Source organism: Mobula birostris, chromosome 4 (genome assembly GCF_030028105.1).
Source record: "Mobula birostris isolate sMobBir1 chromosome 4, sMobBir1.hap1, whole genome shotgun sequence".
Classification (NCBI taxonomy): Eukaryota; Metazoa; Chordata; class Chondrichthyes; order Myliobatiformes; family Myliobatidae; genus Mobula; species Mobula birostris.
Window position 1 is genome coordinate 92414127 of NC_092373.1, and position 18694 is coordinate 92432820.

The following is an 18694-nucleotide window of genomic DNA, read 5'->3' on the forward strand; positions in this document are numbered from 1 at the left end:
TCCCTCCAACAAACACAACCTCTCACCTCCGCCTCTGCCTTGACATCAAATGCTCGCATTCGATTGGACAATGGCGAGCGGCACCGCCATCGAACGCGAGTGAGCAGGGCGCGCTGGACCTCGGGGACCATTGGCGGGCGTAGCTGTGCGCCTGCGCATACACAACTTCTGCCGGTTGGATTGAATCCTGTCGACATGTTTCTTCAAGGCAGGAAAGGTTTACTGGCGCCAGGAGATTTGCGTGTACGTGATGACATCAGACAGACCATATTATAATATTAAGTCCACGTACAGTAAAAGCCAATCAGGATATTCTATGCAAATACAGAGATCGGCGCCGGCAAAAAGGAACGAGACCAGTGTATGTGTCAAAATTAGCACCTTAGGACAATGGAGAAACTGAGCACTTTGGTTCCAATCGATTTGCTGTTAGAAATAAAATGTTTCTTGTTATATATTTCATTTGGAATAGGCCTTTACATTGATGGAAGTCCTGTGTATCTCTTTAGGACAAAGTTTTGGTCCACAAAGGTAGTTCACTCCTGCAACAAATTGTTACAACTTATCCTCCGCAATTTCCGCCACCTCCAACAGGACCCCACCACTAAGCACATCTTTCCCTCTCCACCCCTCTCCACCTTCCGCAGGGATCGGTCCCTCCCCATGGATCTCCCACCTGGCACTTATCCCTGTAAGCGTAAGTGCTACACCTGTCCCTACACCTCCTCTCTTGCCACCACTCAGGGCCCCAAACAGTCCTTCCAGGTGAGGCAACACTTCACTTGTGAGACTGTTGGGGTCATCTATTGCATCCAGTGCTCCCGGTGCGGCCTTCGCTACATCGGTGAAACCCAACGCAGATTGGGGGACCGCTTCGTCGAGCACCTCTGCTCCGTCCGCCAAAACAGACAGGATCTCCCAGTAGCCACCCAATTCAACTCTGCTTCACACTCCCATTCAGATATGTCCATACATGGCCTCCTCTACTGCCATGATGAGGCTAAGCTCAGGTTGGAGGAACAACACCTCATATATTGTCTAGGTAGTCTCCAGCTCCTTGGTATGAACATAGAATTCTCCAACTTCCGGTAATTCCCTCCCCCTCCCTTCCCCTATCCCTATGTCACTCTGCTCCCTCTCTCAGCTGCCTACCACCTCCCTCTTGGTTCCGCCTCCTTCTACTACCCAGTGTGTTTTCCCCCATTCTTTCTTCACCTTTCCTGCCTATCACCTCCCTGCCTCCCCTCCCCCACCCCTTTATCTTTCCTCTTACTGGTTTTTCACCTGGAACCTACCAGCCTTCTCCTTCCCACCCTCCCCCCACCTTCCTTATAGGGCCTCTGCCCCTTCCCCCTACAGTCCTGACGAAGGGTTCCGGCCCGAAATGTAGACCGATCTTTTCCACGGATGCTGCCCCACCTGCTGAGTTCCTCCAGCGTGTTTTGAGTGTTACAACTTATAAATGTTTGCAGACGAAATGAAGATATGTGGAGGGGCAGATAATATCGAGGAAACAGTCTGCAGGAGAATTTGGACAAATTAGAATAGGCAAATAAGTTTCAAATGGAATATAGTGTAGAAGGAATACAGATGTAAACTGTATTGAAAGTAAATTTATTATTAAAGAATATATATGTCACCATATACAATCCTGAGATTCATTTTCTTGCAGGCATTCTGAATAAATTAAATAATAGAATTAGATGAGTGTGTCCCCACAAAATCATTCAGGATTTATCAGAATCAGAAGCCTTGGATGAACCATGAAATCCAGAAATGGCAGAGGGCCAGATTAGAGACATTCAAATCTGGAGAACAAGAATGCTACAGGTGGTACAGCTATGATCTCCAGAAAGCCATCTCATGGGTGGTGGAGATTCCGGAGTAGGCTGGAATTAGGGATGCTTTACAGCTTTGTCAGGGTTTGAATGCCATAACTCCTACAAAGTTAAATCTAGCAATATAGGGGACAGCAGAGCTTCACTTCCAGATGAGCTCAATGCCTTCTGTGCTAGCTTTGACCACCAGAACAGTGAGGAACAACCGTGCACCACCGAGACTCTCAATGATCCTTCGGTCTCAGTATCTGGAGATGATGTGCTTCAGGATATGCCTTCAAGAGAGTGAAACCAATGAAAACATTTGGTCCGGATGGAATACCTGGCCAAGTACTGAAGACCTGTACTGACCAACAGGCTGGTCTGTTCATGGTCATCTTCAGGCTCTCGCTCTGGCAGTGTGCGATACCCATCTGCTTCAAGCAGACTTCAGTCATACTGGTCCAGTGCCCAAGAAGACAGTGGTAACTGCCTCAATGACTATAGCCCATTGGCCCTTACAATCACAGCGATTGTGTTTTGAGAAGCTGGTGTTCCAACACATCAACTCCTGTCTGAGTGGTGATTTCGATTCATTCCAACTTGCCCACCGGAGCAACAGGTCCACAGCAGATGCCTTCTCATTGGCTCTTCACTCTACCCTGGAACATCTGGACAGCAGAGGTGTGTACATCAGGATGCTCTTTATTGATTTTCAGCTCAGCATGTAGCACCATCACTGCCTCAAAACTAATCAGTGAACTCCAATACCTGGGCATCAATACCCCCTTGTGCAATTGGATCCTGGATTTCCTCACTTGCAGACCCCAGTCAGTTCAGATCAGCAAAAACATCTCCTCCACATTCTCCATCAGCACAGGAGCACCACCTAGATGAGTACTTAGCCCCCTGCTCTACTCGTTTTACACATCTGGCTGTGTGGCTAAGTACAGCTCCAACACCATATACAAGTTTGCTGATGACACCACTGTGACGAATCAGCATGCTGCAGGGAGATAGAAACAGAGAAAACCTACAGCACAATACAAGCCCTTCGGCCCACAAAGCTATGCTGAACACAGCCTTACCTTAGAATTACCTAGGCTTTACTCATAGCCTTCTATTTTTCTAAGATCCATGTACCTATCCAGGAGTCTCTTAAAAGACCCTATTGTACCTGCCTACACCACTGTTGATGACAGCCCATTCCACACACTCACCACTCTCTGCGTAAAAAACTTAGCTTGACATCTCCTCTGTACCTTCTTCCAAGCACCTTTATGCCCTCTTGTGCTTGCCATTTCAGCCCTGGGAAAAAGCCTCTGACTATCCACACAAACAACGTCATCATCGGTGATATCATCAGTGTGCAATTGAGTGTTGTTTCCGCAGGGTGCTAGTATTTCCATTGCTCCGACTTGTTCACATTGGTTGACTGCCACGCTGGCCGCTGGTCTCCGCTGGGTCCCGGGCAGCCGAGTATCTGAGCGGTCTCCGCTGGCCAGTATGTCCACATCAATGCCTCTCATTAACTTGTATACCTCTATCAGGTGTGACGAGAATACACATAAATTAAGATGTTTGCTGGCCTGGGCTAGCACCAGTGGCATCAGCAGTTGGTCTGCCACCTGTCCTCAGGGGAAGGAGAGATAAGGAACAATGAAGCAGCATTTGGAGGTGTTAATGAAGGAGCCATCAGTCTGGGTATTGTCTAGAGCGGCTCCCCCTTTGAACCCTGAACTGTTTGAAGTGATGGACAGGCGATACCCCAGCAGGGGGATAAAAGGGGACAGGTTCGCTAAGGCAGGACACACACGACACTCGAGGTAACGAGACCCTGGAAGCGGTGCGCCTCTCACGAGTCGGTGGGAAGCTCTTGGACGGCTGATCGGGGGATCAGCCTTAAACGCACAGGGTGGAAAGGTACGATCAGCGGGAACCCGGAGTGTGTCCGCCCTCGCTTGGGTGCCGGGTTCACTGCAGAGGATCGACCGCATCTGGAGGAGGGGTCACAGTCGGTGACCTCAGGTGACATCACAAAGGACCCGCCCGGAAAGCTGCTTGTGAGCAATATCGCCAGTCTGTGAGTGGAAGCCGTGTCTGAATGATCAGTCGTTCTCGTTCTCTCTCTCTCTCTCTCTCTCCCCACGTTGTCCATCGCCATGGCAACGATTACTGCGAACTGAACTAAATTGGACTGAAATTTGTGTCACTTTGAAATTGGTCATTTACCCCTAGGCAACGATAGAGCTTGATTGATGCTGGTATCTTAATTCTGTGTACATGTGTGGTTATCATTGCTGAACTGTTGCATTCATTATCCTTTCGATTACTGTGTTGCTTGTTTCTTTAATAAAACTTTCTTAGTTCTAGTAATCCAGACTCCAACTGAGTGATCCACTTCTGCTGGTTTGGCAACCCAGTTATGGGGTACGTAACACAGGTCACCTCTCATGCTCCGTCGTTCCAAGGAGAAAAGGTCGAGTTCATTCAACCTATTCTCATAAAGCATGCTCCCCAATCCAGGCAACATCCTTGTAAATCTCCTCTGCACCCTTTCTATGGTTTCCACGTCCTTCCTGTAGTGGTGTGACCAGAACTGAGCACAGTACTCCAAATGGGGTCTGACCAGGGTCCTATATAGCTGCAACATTACCTCTCCGCTCTTAAACTCAATCCCATGGTTGATGAAGGCCAATGCACCGTACGCCTTCTTAACCACAGAGTCAACCTGCATGGCAGTTTTGAGTGTCCTATGGACTCAGACTTTTCAGTCTGCTGCAGGTTTATCCCTACAATCACCAAGGTTCTTTTCCGTAGTGAATACTGAAGCAAAGTATTCATTAAGTACCTCTGCCATCTCCTCCGTTCCATACACACTTTTCCACTGTCACGCTTGATTGACCCTATTCTCTCATGTCTTATCCTCTTGCTCTTCACTTACTTGTAAAATGCCTTGGGGTCTTTCTTAAACCTGCCCACCAAGGCCTTCTCATAGCCCCTTCTGGCTCTCTTAATTTCATTCTTAAACTCCTTCCTGCTAGCCTTATAAACTTCTAGATCTCTATCATTACTTAGTTTTTTTCTTCTTGACTAGATTTACAACAGCCTTTGTACACCATGGTTCCTGTACCCTACCATCCTTTCTCTGTCTCATTGGAACGTACCTAAGCAGAACGCCACGCAAATATCCCATGACCATTTGCCACATTTCTTCCTTACGGTTCCCGGAGAACATCTGTTTCCAATTTATGCTTCCAAGTTCCTACCTGATAGCCTCATATTTCCCCTTGACACCTGACCAGGTTCATTTCCCAATACCAGATCAAATACAGCCTCTCTTCTTGTAGGCTTATCTACATATTGTGTCAAGAAACCTTCCTGAACACACCTAACAAACTCCACCCCATCTAAACCCTTCACTCTAGGGAGATGGCAATCAACATTTGGGAAATTAAAATATCCCACCACAACCACCCTGTTATTATTACACCTTTGCAGAATTTGTCTCCCTATCTGTTCCTCGATGTCCCTGTTACTATTGGGTGGTATATAAAAAAGCACCCAGTAGAGTTATCAACCCATTCCTATTCCTAACTTCCACCCACAGAGACTCCGCAGACAACTCCTCTATGACTTCCTCCTTTTCTGCAGTCGTGACTCTATCCCTGATCAACAGTGCCATGCCCCCACCTCTTTTGCCTCCCTCCCTATCCTTTCTGAAACATCTAAAGCCTGGCACTTGAAGTAGCCATTCCTGCTCCTGAGCCATCCAAGTCTCTGTAATGGCCACAGTATCATAGCTCCAAGTACTGATCCACGCTGTAAGCTCATCCACTTTATTCATAATACTCCTCGCATTAAAATAGACACATCTCAAACCATTGGTCTGAGCACATTCCTTCTTTACCACCTGCCTATCCTCCCTTTTGCACTGTCTCCAAGCTTTTTCTATTTGTGAGCCAACCTCCCTTTCCTCCGTCACTTCAGTTTGGTTCCCATCCCCCAGCAATTTTAGTTTAAGCTCTCCCCAATAGCCTTAGCAAACATTCCCACCAGGATATTGATCCCCCTGAGATTCAAGTGCAACCCGTCCTTTTTGTACAGGTCACACCTGCCCCAACAGAAATCTGAATCCCTGTCCCATGCTCCAATCCCTCAGCCACACAGTTATCCTCCACCTCACTCTATTCCTATACTCACTGTCACGTGGCACAGGCAGTAATTCCGAGATTACTACCTTTGAGGTCCTGCTTCTCAACTTCCTTCCTAACTCCCTGTAGTCTGTTTTCAGGATCTCCTCCCTTTTCCTACCTATGTTGTTGGTACCAATATGTACCATGATCTCTGGCTGTTCTCCTTCCCACTTCAAGATATCGTGGACGCGATCAGAAACATCTTGGACCTTGGCACTTGGGAAGCAAACTACCATCTGCGTTTCTTTCCTGTGTCCATAGAATCGCCTGTTGGACCCCCTAACTATAGAGTCCCCTATCACAGCTGTCATCTTCTTCCTTTCCCTGCCCTTCTGAGCCACAGGGCCAGACTCTGTGCCAGCGGCGCAGCCACTGTTGCTTCCCCCAGATAGGTTGTCTCCCCCAACAGTACTCAAACAGGAGTACTGATTGTTAAGGGAGACAGCCACTGGAGTACTCTCTACCATCTGCCTCTTGCCCTTCCCTCTCCTGACTGTTACCCACTTAACTGTCTCCCATGGTCCCGGTGTGACCACTGCCTATAGCTCCTCTCTATCACCACCTCACCCTCCCTGACCAGACGAAGGTCATCGAGCTGCATCTCCAGTTCCCTAACACAGTCTCTAAGGAGCTACAGCTCGACATACCTGGTGCAGATGTGGCCATCCGGGAGGCTGGGAGTCTCCTGGACCTCCCATATTTGACACCAAGCACAGAACACTGGCCTCACACACATTCTTCCTGTCTGTATTCTACACAGATAACCTACCTCGCCTCGACCCGTTATTGCCGAAGCCCTGTTGAGCCAAAGCCTTCCTACTCTGTCTCCCTCTACTCGCCGCCCGCTCTATAAATCTGTCTTCTTTTTAAACTCTTCTCGCTGTTCTCACTGGCCAACCTCCACGCGCTTGCTCAGTCATGCCCCGTTCAAACCGCTGAAGAAATAGCTGTCACCTTTTGAACTCTTCTCGCTGTTCTCACTGGCTGACCTTTATATACTAAGCCAATAAGGAACTTTGCACAACCACGCTATTCCAGCGCTGATCAATTTACTCACGAAAAACCTTCCTCACCAAACCTGGGAAAAGCACTCCAACGTCGTTCTCTCTAAAACTTGGTTCTACTCTACACGTGCAAAATGAGGTTAAACATTTGGCTGAGTGGTGTAATAACAACAACCTCTCGCTCAATTTCAACAACACCAAGGAACTGATTGTAGACTTCAGGAGAAGAAAATCAGAGGTCCATGAGCCAATACTCATCAGAGGATCAGAGGTGGAGAGGATCAATAAATTTAAATTCCCTGGGTGTCACTATCTCAAAGGACCTGTCTTAGACCCATCATATAAATGTAATTGCAAAGAAAGCACAGCAGCGCCTCTACTTCCTCAGGAGTCTGCGGAGATTCAGCATGTCATTAAAAACCCTGACAAACTTCTACAGATGTGTGGTGAAAGTGTATTGACTGGCTGCATTACAGCCTGGTATGGGAACACCAATGCCTCTGAGCAGAAAATCCTAGAAAAGGTAGTGGATTTGGCCCAGTACATCACAGGTAAAACCCTCCCAACTATTGAGCACATCTACATGAAACGTTGCCATAGAAAAGCAGCATTCATCATCAAAGATCCTCACACTCTTTTCTCGCTGCTGCCATCAGGTAGAAGGTACAAGAGCCTCAGGACTCACACCATCGGGTTCAAGAACAATTACTACCCCTCAGCCATCAGGCTCTTGAACGAAAGAGGATAACTACGCTTATTCTATTTCTGGTATTCCCACAACCGATGGTCTCGTTATTTATATTTGCATTTGTACAATTTATTATTCATTGATCCTGTTTATAGTTACTGTTCTATAGATTTACCAAGTATGCCCACAGGAAAAAGAATCCCAGGGTTGTATGTGGTGTCATGTATATACTCTGATAATAAAGTTTTACTTTACATAATAGAATCAATGAAAGACCACACCAACTTGGGTGTTTAACCAGTGTGCAAAAGACAACAAACTGTAAATACAAAAAAGAAATATGAATAAATAAATAAGGAAAAATATTGAGATCATGGGATGAAGAGTCCTTGAAAGTGAATCCATAGGTTGTGGGAACATTTCAAATGATAGGGAAAGTGAAATTGAGTGAAGTCATCACCTTTGGTTCAAGAACCTGATAGCTGAGGGGTAATAACTGCTCTTGAACCTAGTGGTATGAGTCCTGAGGATTTCCCGTTCAGGGCCATTGGTGTTTCCATAACAATCTGTGATGCAGCCAGTCAATATACTCTCCACCACATATCTATAGAAACTTGTCAAAGTTTTAGATATCATGCTGAATCTTCACAATCTCCTAAGGAAGTTGAGGCAGTTGAGTGAGAGAACTTGGGAACTTGGTGTTATTTCGGGGTGAATGTCCTGGGCTCAGTACTTAAGTGCAATTATGAAGAAATCAGCTCCTTGGTCTTACCGACATTGCGTAAGAGGTTATTGTTCTGGCACCACTCAGCCAGATTTTCAATCTCCCTCCTATATGCTGATTCATCACCACCTTTTGATTTGACCTACAACAGTGGTGTTATCTGCAAACTTGAATATGGTGTTGGAGCTGTGAAGAGCCACACAGTCACAAGTGTAAAGCAGGGAGCTCAGCACACAGCCTTGTGATACACCTGTGCTGATGAAAATTGTGGAGTTGTTGTTTCCGATTCAAACTGACTGGGGTCTGCAAGTCAGGAAATCAAGTACCCAATTGCACAAGGAAGTATTGAGGCCAAAGCCTTGAAGCTTATTGATTAATTTTGAAGGGATGATTGTATTGAAGGCCACAATATCGTCGACAAAGAGCATCCTTTATGTATTCATCTTTGCTGTCTCAGATGTTCCAGAGTTGAGTGAATAGCCAAATAGATGCCATCAGTTGTGGACTTGTTGCTCCGCTAGGCAAATTGGAGCAGATCCAAGTCAATTCTCAGGAAGGAGTTGATATGTTTCATCACCAACCTCTCAAAGTGCTTCACCACAGTGGATATAAAAGTGCCACTATTTGATAGTCAACGAGGCAGGTTACCACACTCTTTTTAGGCACCTATATAAATGAAGGCTGCTTGAAGCAGGTGGTACCTTAGACTGCCGAAGTGAGCGGTTGAAGATCTCAATGAATACTCCAGCCTGTTGATCAGCAGAGTTCTTTGTAATTGGCCAGGTACCCCGTCTGGGCCAGATGCTTTTCATGGGTTCACTCTCCTGAAGGCTGCTTGCACGTTGGCCTCTGAGACTGAAATCACAGGATCATCGGGGTCTGCAGGAGTTCCTGATGATTCCTCCATATTTCAATGGCCAAAGTGAATATAGAAGGCAGTGAGCTCATCTGGAATCGAAGTTCTGTTGTTGCCTATGTTGCTTGATTTACGTTTTAAGAGGTGATAGTATTCAAGCCCTGCCACAAATGTTGACCATCCTTTGTTGATTCAAGTTTAGTCCAGAATTACCATGTTGTCTGTGAGGTGGCTTTCCAGAAATTGTGCCTGAACCTCTTGTAACTTTCTGGGTCACCAGACTTGAATGCCTCTGACCTGGCCCTCAGCAGATTGCAGATCTCTCATGGTTCATCCAGGGCTTCTGGCTGGGGAAGAGTCTGAATGATTTTGTGGAGACACAATCGTCTACAACTGCTTTAATAAAGTCCACGACAGCCACGGTGTATTCATTCAGATTCACACAGGAGTCCTTGAACACAGCCCAGTCCACCGCCACTCCACTGCCTCCTAAAACTATCTCTGTTGTCCTAATCTCTGTGGAGCTTTGCTCTTTAGCTTCTGCATATATGCAGGTAGCAGGACAACCAAGAGATTTGATTTACTGAAATGCAGTCTGGGCATGAATAGTAGGCATTCCTTATCTTAGTATCCTTTTTTTAAAATGGGTTCTTCTAGGTGTCTTTGTCTTGTGGCTGCCTGTTGGGAGACAAGTCTCAAGGTTGTATAAAGTATACAGACTTAGATAATAAATGCACTTTGAACTTTGCGTGGACTGGTGTGTTCCGGGCCCCTGGTGCTACAGGTTATATGCTAATTGTAATTGGGCGGAGTTTACTTCAAACCTGGTTGAAGTCCTCAACTATGATTTGCAGTGCGTCAAGATGGACTGTTTCTTGTTTGGAGACGACATTATACAGTGTCTCAAGCACTTGATTATCAACAGCCGCTACTGGCATGTGAACTGCAGTCAGAATTATGGAGAACGCCACAGGGAAATAGAACCGTTGGCATTTGACAATTAGGTGTACAAGTTCGGGGAAAAATTCAGAAATCAGAGGTGCAAAGGGAGTCCTCATGCAGGATTCCCTGATGGTTAACTTGCAGGTGGCAAATATGGTAATGCATTGTTAGCATTCATTTTGAGAGGACTAGAATATAAAAGCAGGGATGTAATGCAAAGGCTTTACAAGGAATTAGACCGCACTTGGGAGTATTGTGAGCCGTTTTGGCCCTTTTATCTAAGAAAAGATCTGCTAACAATGTAGAGTCCAGAGGAAATTCATGAGAATGATCCTGGAAATGGAAGGTTTAATGTATGAAGAGAGTTTGATAGTTCTGGGCCTGCACTCACTGGAGTTTTGAAGAATGGGGCAGGTGGGGTCTCATTGAAACCTATCAAATACTGAAAGAGCTAAATAGAGTGGATGTAGAGAGAACAGTGGGGGAGACTAGGACCGGAGAGTACAGCCTCATAATAGAACCGAGTCTTTAAAGAGATTAGGAAGGATTTCTTTTGCCAGAGGTTGCTGCATCTGTGAAGCATTGTAACTTAGATTCAGTGATAATTTAATGATCAATAAATTTTCAGCATGATGTTCTATTGAGGCTATGCTGGCAAACAAAATATTAAAGAATAATTCCAATGTGATTCCACTTCTACTTCTTGGATTCTACTTCTGTGGTGTGCTCATCCAAGTACTTTTTTAAATGAGCATTTTGCCATCTTTTCACACATTGTGTTTCAAAATACCAATATCCTCTATGTTCACAACATGCTGGAGGAACTCAGCAGGTTGGAAAGCATCAGTGGAAATGTTGACTGATCGTTTCCACGGATGCTGCCTGACCTGCTGAGTTCCTCCAGCGTGTTGTGAGTATTGTTTTGACCCCAGCATCTGCAGAGTATTTTGTGTCCTCTACGTTCAAAAGCCACTCCCCCAAGTCTCTTCTCATCACAAGAATGAAACAAAATTGTTTCAGATATAATTGATAAGACCAGTATTTACTGTCTATAATTGCCCTTGAGAAGATGCTGATGAGCACCCATCCTGAACCATTGCAACCCTGTTAATTATACTTTTGGGTGGGGAGCTCCAAAATTTAGATGAGATGATAACGATATATCTAAGATGTTTTTCTAAAGTTACAATGATTTACAATTCAGATAAGAATCTGTAGGCTAATGGTGTATTTTTTTCCTGGCAGTCGATTTCTAACTCAGGAGATGCTATTGGAGTAGGCTGGGCAAGCAAGATAGTTCACTGTGCTGTCATTGTACACCTCTAGCAGACAATAGTTATGGGGCACCAATAAAACAGAAAACTGGAAACACAGGTCAGGTGTCATCTGCAGAAAAACTAGGAAAAATAGAAAATTGATTAATTTAAGTTGTAGAAAAGATGGATGGACAGGACAAAATATTTTTTTTCTTGGATGAGAGGTTTCTTGGCCTGTTATACATTAGAATAGTAGGGCTTTAATTGACGCAAGGCAAGTCTAACAAAAAATGCAATCAGAGGTAGATGATTGGCAGAAATGACCTAATTCGGAAACAGACAAAAAAGTGCATGTGATGTTGGGTTGGTGTGTTTGATACGGAGGTTGAAAGATGCAATATGTCCAAATGGAAGACGATAGTTTGTCAACCTTACATTGTGTGCATTTGCAACAACATGAGAGGCTACGGTCAGATAAGTCAGAATGACTGGGATGTTGAATTAAAGGGGCAAACAACCAGAAGTTCAGGGTCACTGCTGTTGATTGAACGCAGGTAGCCCACAAAATGATTCAAAGCATGAGCATTATGATGCTGGAGTGATCAAGCTTTCTGTTACCTGCTACATTTAGTTTTAGTTTTGCTTAGGATTTAAAAAATATATATATTTTAGGATGTTGCAACCCTCAATTTTTTGTTTATAAGCGAAAGTAGAAGGGGGCAGGGACAGACCAAGTACAGAATTGCCATGTATCTTTGTGCTTTCATCAAAAGTAATGATGATGATATTACTCTTGCTTGCAGTGAATGCCAAACCATCCACAAATATCAGACATGTTTAGCCAAATTGTCACTACAGCAGGTCTTTTGTGAATCAATGGACTTGCCGTTTGGTCAATATGGCTCATTTCTGGATGTTAGAAGCATCCAGAAAGATGAGGATGGAGCAATAAAATGGTGTTGAGGTAAACCAATCTTGTTGAATGATCTAATCTATGTTTCTTTTTGTTCTTGGGGATTACAATCACCGTAAGTATGCAAATTCTACTTTGCGGAAAACAGATAACAGGTTTATTTAATTTTGATATAGTTTAAAGAAAATACAGTCATGGTAATAATGGTTTGTGGTATAGAAATCTGGTTCTTCAAATTGAATCCTACCAAAAACAAGTGTTTAATTAAATGAGGCCACTTTCTTTCTCAGTCCCTGCAAATTCACTAATCTCTGTTGGCATTAATGAGGTAGTCACTACATCCACCTTGTCTGGTTTGTAGAACACTCTCCTCAATTGTGCCAACCCATAACTTCTCATTTTACTGGACATAATAGCATTCACTGCCTTAGCGGTACCAGTCCCTTTCCCTTGTGCCCCAATATTTATCCTTCAATAATATGCAGATTTTCTGATCTTCATCATATTGCTAGATCTCCAAAAAGTTGACTGCCTTCAGCAATTACAGATGCATTTCAAAGAATGATATGTGGCAGTAAGTAATTTAAAAGGTTACAAGAAGCAAAATACTCTTTTAAACTAGAGAAATGCAGGACATCTTAAATTTCTCTGTGCAAAGATCTGTCACTATGTATTCCCAAATTGACTACAAGGTTACTTAGGAAGTTTCTTCTCGCTTTCAGGCAGAGGATGAAGTTACCTGGATTCCACAAAGGTCTTCCTTGAGAAATCAACATCTGCTGTTTAAATTATTAAAACTAAAAATGTTAATGTTTTCAAAGATTTAAGATCATTTCAAAAAGCACGCTCCCAACACTGGTAACCATTTTCCAACTATTCGGACTACCTGTCCCCCCAAAAAAAGTAAACTGATGGTCTTTATTCCTTACCCTCCATACCCAATCATTCACATCCCTCACCATTTCCATTCTACCATCTTAACTCAAAGCATGCATGCCCACATATCGCCCTTACATTCACCTTCTGGCGACTGCCTCCAAGCACCCAAACTTCAATATGACCATTCCCTTCCTTGTATATCCTGGCCACTGGAACAGGTGGAAAGGAATGGTCTGATGTTAAAGAATAATCATGTTCTGAATTCAAAACCACTAATAACAGAAATTATCTGTTCAAGGCTCCAGAATGGTACTAAAGAGAGCTACCACTCATCTTCAGCCTTGCAAAGAACGAGAAAATAGACCATCTTGATGAATGAGAATACAGCTCTCTCTTCCTTTCATGTTCAGTTGCAGCACCCTCCAGTGCAAGTAAGAATCAATATGGAAAACGTTATTGTCTACTGTAATTCATTGCAACTTTAGGGAAGTAATTTTTGTTTTTAAGACCGCCAGAATGCCATTTTTCTGCCCAGTTCCTTTTCTGTAGTCTACAGAAATATCCAAGCTGTTACAGCTATTTAAAATTATCAAGTACAAGAAACAATACTGATGTATGGTGGTGTGGTTCAGTAATGAAACAATCACTGATTCTCATGGTTTATTATTTACAAAAAACTGTCAAACTTTTATTTTGCCATTTTATTAACAAGATGCAACACTGTTTTAATGAATTTGACAACACTTAAATGTTGAGAAAGTACAACCTGAAAAAGTGAACAAAATCATGCCAATTTGAAACTCCAAGAACTTTAAACAGCAACTTGAAATACTGCATGTAATCTGCAGAAAAGCAGGAAAATTGTTTCAGACAAGAAATCAATGTTAAATTCTAAACTGTACAGAGGAAACCCACATTGGCAGGACAAAATGATGGCTGAATTCTCGACAACCCTTATTTAGTGTTGCATTTCTGGAACATATCATCAATAGTCTGTTGTTTTCTACCATTTCTTGGTTCACTGAGAGACATCAGTGCAGCAGAGTTAGCATCCATGGAGGCGAGTGGTCTATGACCTTTAGCCCGTTGCTTATTACAGGATTGTGTTGGATCCTGCAAGATTCTACTTTTCTGTCTTCGCGGTTCAGAAGAAATATTCTTGAGCATGGCTTGCTTATTTCTGGACTGTGATCTCACTGAACTTCTGGAAGTTTGATGGCCCTTTGCTGTTGCTAGTGGAGTTTTATTTTTTGTAAGCATGTTTTTCTCACTTGTAGGCAATTTCTTTGCCCGAAGTAAGTATGCATCAGGTGTTCCCCTTGTTCTATTAATAGCCCGCATCTCTTTATCAAGCTCTTTCTGTATTTTTAAGGCTAGCAATCGATCCTGCTCTTCCATTTTGTGCTTTTCAAAAAGTTGTTTCTCCCAGTCTGCAAGCTGCTCATGATTGAATGCGTCATGGAAAAGTTCAGTGTTCGCACTGGGTTTATCATGGACATCGGGACAAATTTTTCTCTTTTTAACCATGACACAAGTCAGTGTAGAAACATCAGAGGAATTACATACTTTTCTTTTCAGAACTGCTGACATTTTAGAGGGAGTTTGGCTCAAAATTTCATCTTCTGCAGCTTCATTTTGTATCAAATTTTGGACTGCTATATGGTCCATATTAACTGAACTACAACAGTCTGCACTAGTGCATGCGTGCTCAAGTCTATGATTTAAAATTGGCATAAATGTGGAATCTAGCTGTTCATCATTGCAATTAATTGAATTCATCTTCAACTCTTTAAGTGGTACACTTTCCATGGACTTTTCAGAACCATCCTGTGCACTGCTGCAAGTTTGTGGCATCACACTTTCTCTGCATTCTGGGCTGTGCTGACTGATATACTCCATCTGCAGATCTGTGATTTCTTCATTAGGAGCTCCTTCAATGACCTGCATCAATTCTGACTGGTGTGAACTGGAGTCTGGCTCTCCATCTTTATCACAATGAAAAAGACGAATTTTTGTAGAGCTACTGCTTGTAATTAGTTCATCACCCTCACTTGTGCTCTCCTGAAGGAAAAAAAATAACATCAACAATTTACCCTTATTCAAACATCTTCAAATACAGGATAATATTCACTTTAAAAATGAAAGCAACTACATAAGAGTTTGCCTTCTCATGACCATCTTTAAGTTTATACAATTTAAAATATTTTAAAGTGAAAGCAGATTGAGTAACTGCTGAGATTGGAACTAATTGGGAATATAAAATTGTACTTTGCCTCCAAGAAAATTAAATGTCACCTTTAAATAAGAACTTGGAGCCAAACTTTACTGGACTCCAAAGTGTTAATTGTAACTACTACAAAATCTAGGAGCAACAGAACAGGCTTTTGGGAAACCAGCCTTAATATGAATGTAGATGAACAGCCAGTCAATTACACAAGGAGAAAGCACAGGGTAAAATCAACAGTTGGTTTGTTCTCCTCACGCTACTGAATTGAACTCCAGCACAAATGTTCCCTGCTTTAAAAGCAATACCAATGGACGTTGCTTCTTTCTACACCTCCATCCCACAGAAAGTCCCACTAGCTCCTTCTGTCACAACCTATTTAAAATAATTCTTACATTGAACAACTTCTCGGGACACCAGTTTCTACAAATCAGGAAGGTGTAGACAATGGGAATTCACATGGGTCCTAACAATGCCTTTTTTGAGATATACAAAACAGTCCACGCACCGGTCAAATTCAGACAACATCCTCACATTGCCAGTCCCACCCCCCTCCACTTCTCAGTCACTGATTAATATATTGGATAGCTGATCCAGCACTATGTAGAATGCGAACGGGTCATCACCCTGCTAATAGCTTCTATATGATCCATCCTAGTCTTGCTTTTTTCAAGCCAGGAAATAGTATCCAATGTCCAACAACTCCACAAATGTCTACTGCCTTGACTATGCCTTTCCTATCCAATTTCAGATCAGAATCAAGTTTATTATCACCGGCATGTGATGTGAAATTTGTTAACTTTGCAGCAGCAGTTCAATGCAATACATAACACAGAAAAGAAAAAAAATAAAATAATAAATCAATTACAGTATACAAAAATCAAAGATTGGGAAAACATGCAAAAAACAGGAATACTGTATATTAAAACAAGTGAGGTAGTGTCCAAGGTTTCAATGGCCATTTAGGAATTGGATGGCAGAGTGGAAGAAGCTGTTTCTCAATCACTGAGTGTGTGCCTTCAGGCTCCTATACCTCCTACCTGATGGTAACAGTGAGAAAAGGGCATGCCCTGGGTGCTGGAGGTCTTTAATAATTGACGCTGCCTTTCTGAGACACTGCTCCCTGAAGATGTCCTGGGTACTTTGTAGACGGAGCTGACTAGATTTACAACCTTCTGCAGCTTCTTTTGGTCCTGTGCAGTAGCCCTTCCATAACAGACAGTGATGCAGCCTGTCAGAATGCTCTCCACTGTACAACTATAGATGTTTTTCAGTGTATTTTGTGATGGGGTCCTGAATTACCCCTATGAACTGTGCTTTTGAAAGAGAGAGAGAGGGGGAGGGAGGGGGAGGGAGGGAGGGGGGGAGGGGGGGAGAGGGGGAGAGGGGAGGGGGGGAGGGGGGGAGGGGGGGAGGGGGGGAGGGGGGAGGGGGAGGGGGAGGGGGAGAGAGAAAGAGAGAGAAAGAGAGAGAAAGAGAGAGAAAGAGAGAGAAAGAGAGACAGACAGACAGACACACACACACACTAACTTTTGGACTGTCAGTTTGGAGAAGGTGAGAACCGAGCAGCTCGTAAGTCGCTATGGTAACCGAGGGCGGTGTTATTTGATGGACAACTGATGTTTTGATTTTTCGGCAGCATGTTTATATTTCCAAGGACATTTGCCTGCTTGTACATTTCATACACAGTCAAAGGAAGGAGGAGTTATTTGCATGACAGTTGGTACTCGGTACGGTGTGATAAATAGGAGGTTAGATGATATAGACCTCAGGCACATGTTTTTGGACACTGAATGAGCTTTGTTGTGCCCACAGAAAAAGTGTGTTTTTGGAGAATCGATCAGTGGCTCTTGCAGTGAGATACCTGCTTTTGGTGAACCTTTGTCTAGGATCATAGTGGATTGTGTAGGCCCATTGCCAAGAACTGCAGCTGGGTATCAGTACATGTTAACAATTATGTGTGCTGTGTCTAGGTCCCCTGAAGCAGTGTCTTTTGAAAACATCAAGGCCGAGACTGTGGTGAAGTTGTTCAGTAAGTTTTTCCACACTGGTAGGTCTGCCCAAAGAAATTCAATTTGACCAGGGCAGTAACTTTACTTTGAGAACATTCCAGGGGATAGTTAGAGAATTGGAAGCTAAGCGCATGGTGTCATCTGCATATCACAGAGTCCAAGGGAGCCTTGCAACTGTACAACTCAACTCTTAAGAGCATGATTAAAACATTGTGTGAGAAAGGGGAAAAATTGGGATCACGGGGTTCCCCTCCTCTTATTTATTGTTGGAGATTCGATTCAAAAGGCATTGGAGTGTAGTCTATTGGAACCTGTGTTTGGTTACAGTTGGACCTTTGACCCTACTCAGAGAACTATGGTCTGATTTGGAAACGTGTCAGTGTGCTTAATTATGTTTTAGAACTCTGGAAAGGATTTAATAAGATTTGTGGCCTTGCAAAGGTAAGTTTACAGAATGGTCGTATCAAAATAAAACACTTGTTTGTTAGAATGGCACCTGGGAGAATTGTTATGGAACAAAATGGAGTCATGGAATCTGATAATGGGATGAAAAAACATGTTTACCCACTGAATCTAGTCTCGCCAAGATGTCAGAATTCCATTGTTTTGAAAAATATAACTGATAAGGTCCATCAGTTGGACCTACACTGCAAAAACAAGTGAAAGAACTAATTGGCAAGCATGGAGATTTATTTTCTGATGTTCGACAGCGGTGCACAGGTGCAGTGCATCACATCATTGTAAATTCAGCCCAGCCCATATAACAGCATTGGTGCAGAGCGAACTTTGAGAAAAGTAAAATGGTTGAACAAGCAATTAGAAACAAGAAAGAACAAGGAAAGAGAATGGATGACTGTATTGATAGAGTGGGGAAGGCTAAATACTTTATAAACATTGACTTGTTAAAAGGATACTGGGGTGTTCCTTTGACAGAGAGGGCTAAAGAAATATCAGCATTTGGGACACCATCTAGACTGTATGAGTACACTGTTTTACCCTTCGGGATGAAAAATGCTCCAGGGACATTTCAAAGAATGATCAGTTCTGTGATTAGAGGTTTAGAAAACACAGAAGCTTAGATTGATGATTTAGTGGTCTGGAATGACACGTGGGAAGAGCATATTGCAGCGGTAGAAAAACTGTTTGACAGACTTTCCGAGGCCAATCTTACTGTGAACCTTGC

The 18694-nt window shown here is 43.4% G+C and overlaps 1 protein-coding gene across 1 annotated transcript in view; it reads right to left on the reverse strand.

The window, feature by feature from the left end:
- Positions 1–13934: 13934 nt before the first annotated feature.
- The window catches only part of rnf168 (ring finger protein 168), a 30198-nt gene continuing 25438 nt past the window's right edge, over positions 13935–18694 (reverse strand). The window contains exon 6 of the mRNA XM_072255753.1: positions 13935–15336. Within this exon, the coding sequence (XP_072111854.1) occupies positions 14230–15336 (1107 nt within the window). The 3' untranslated portion in view covers positions 13935–14229. The remainder of the gene's footprint in view (positions 15337–18694) is intronic.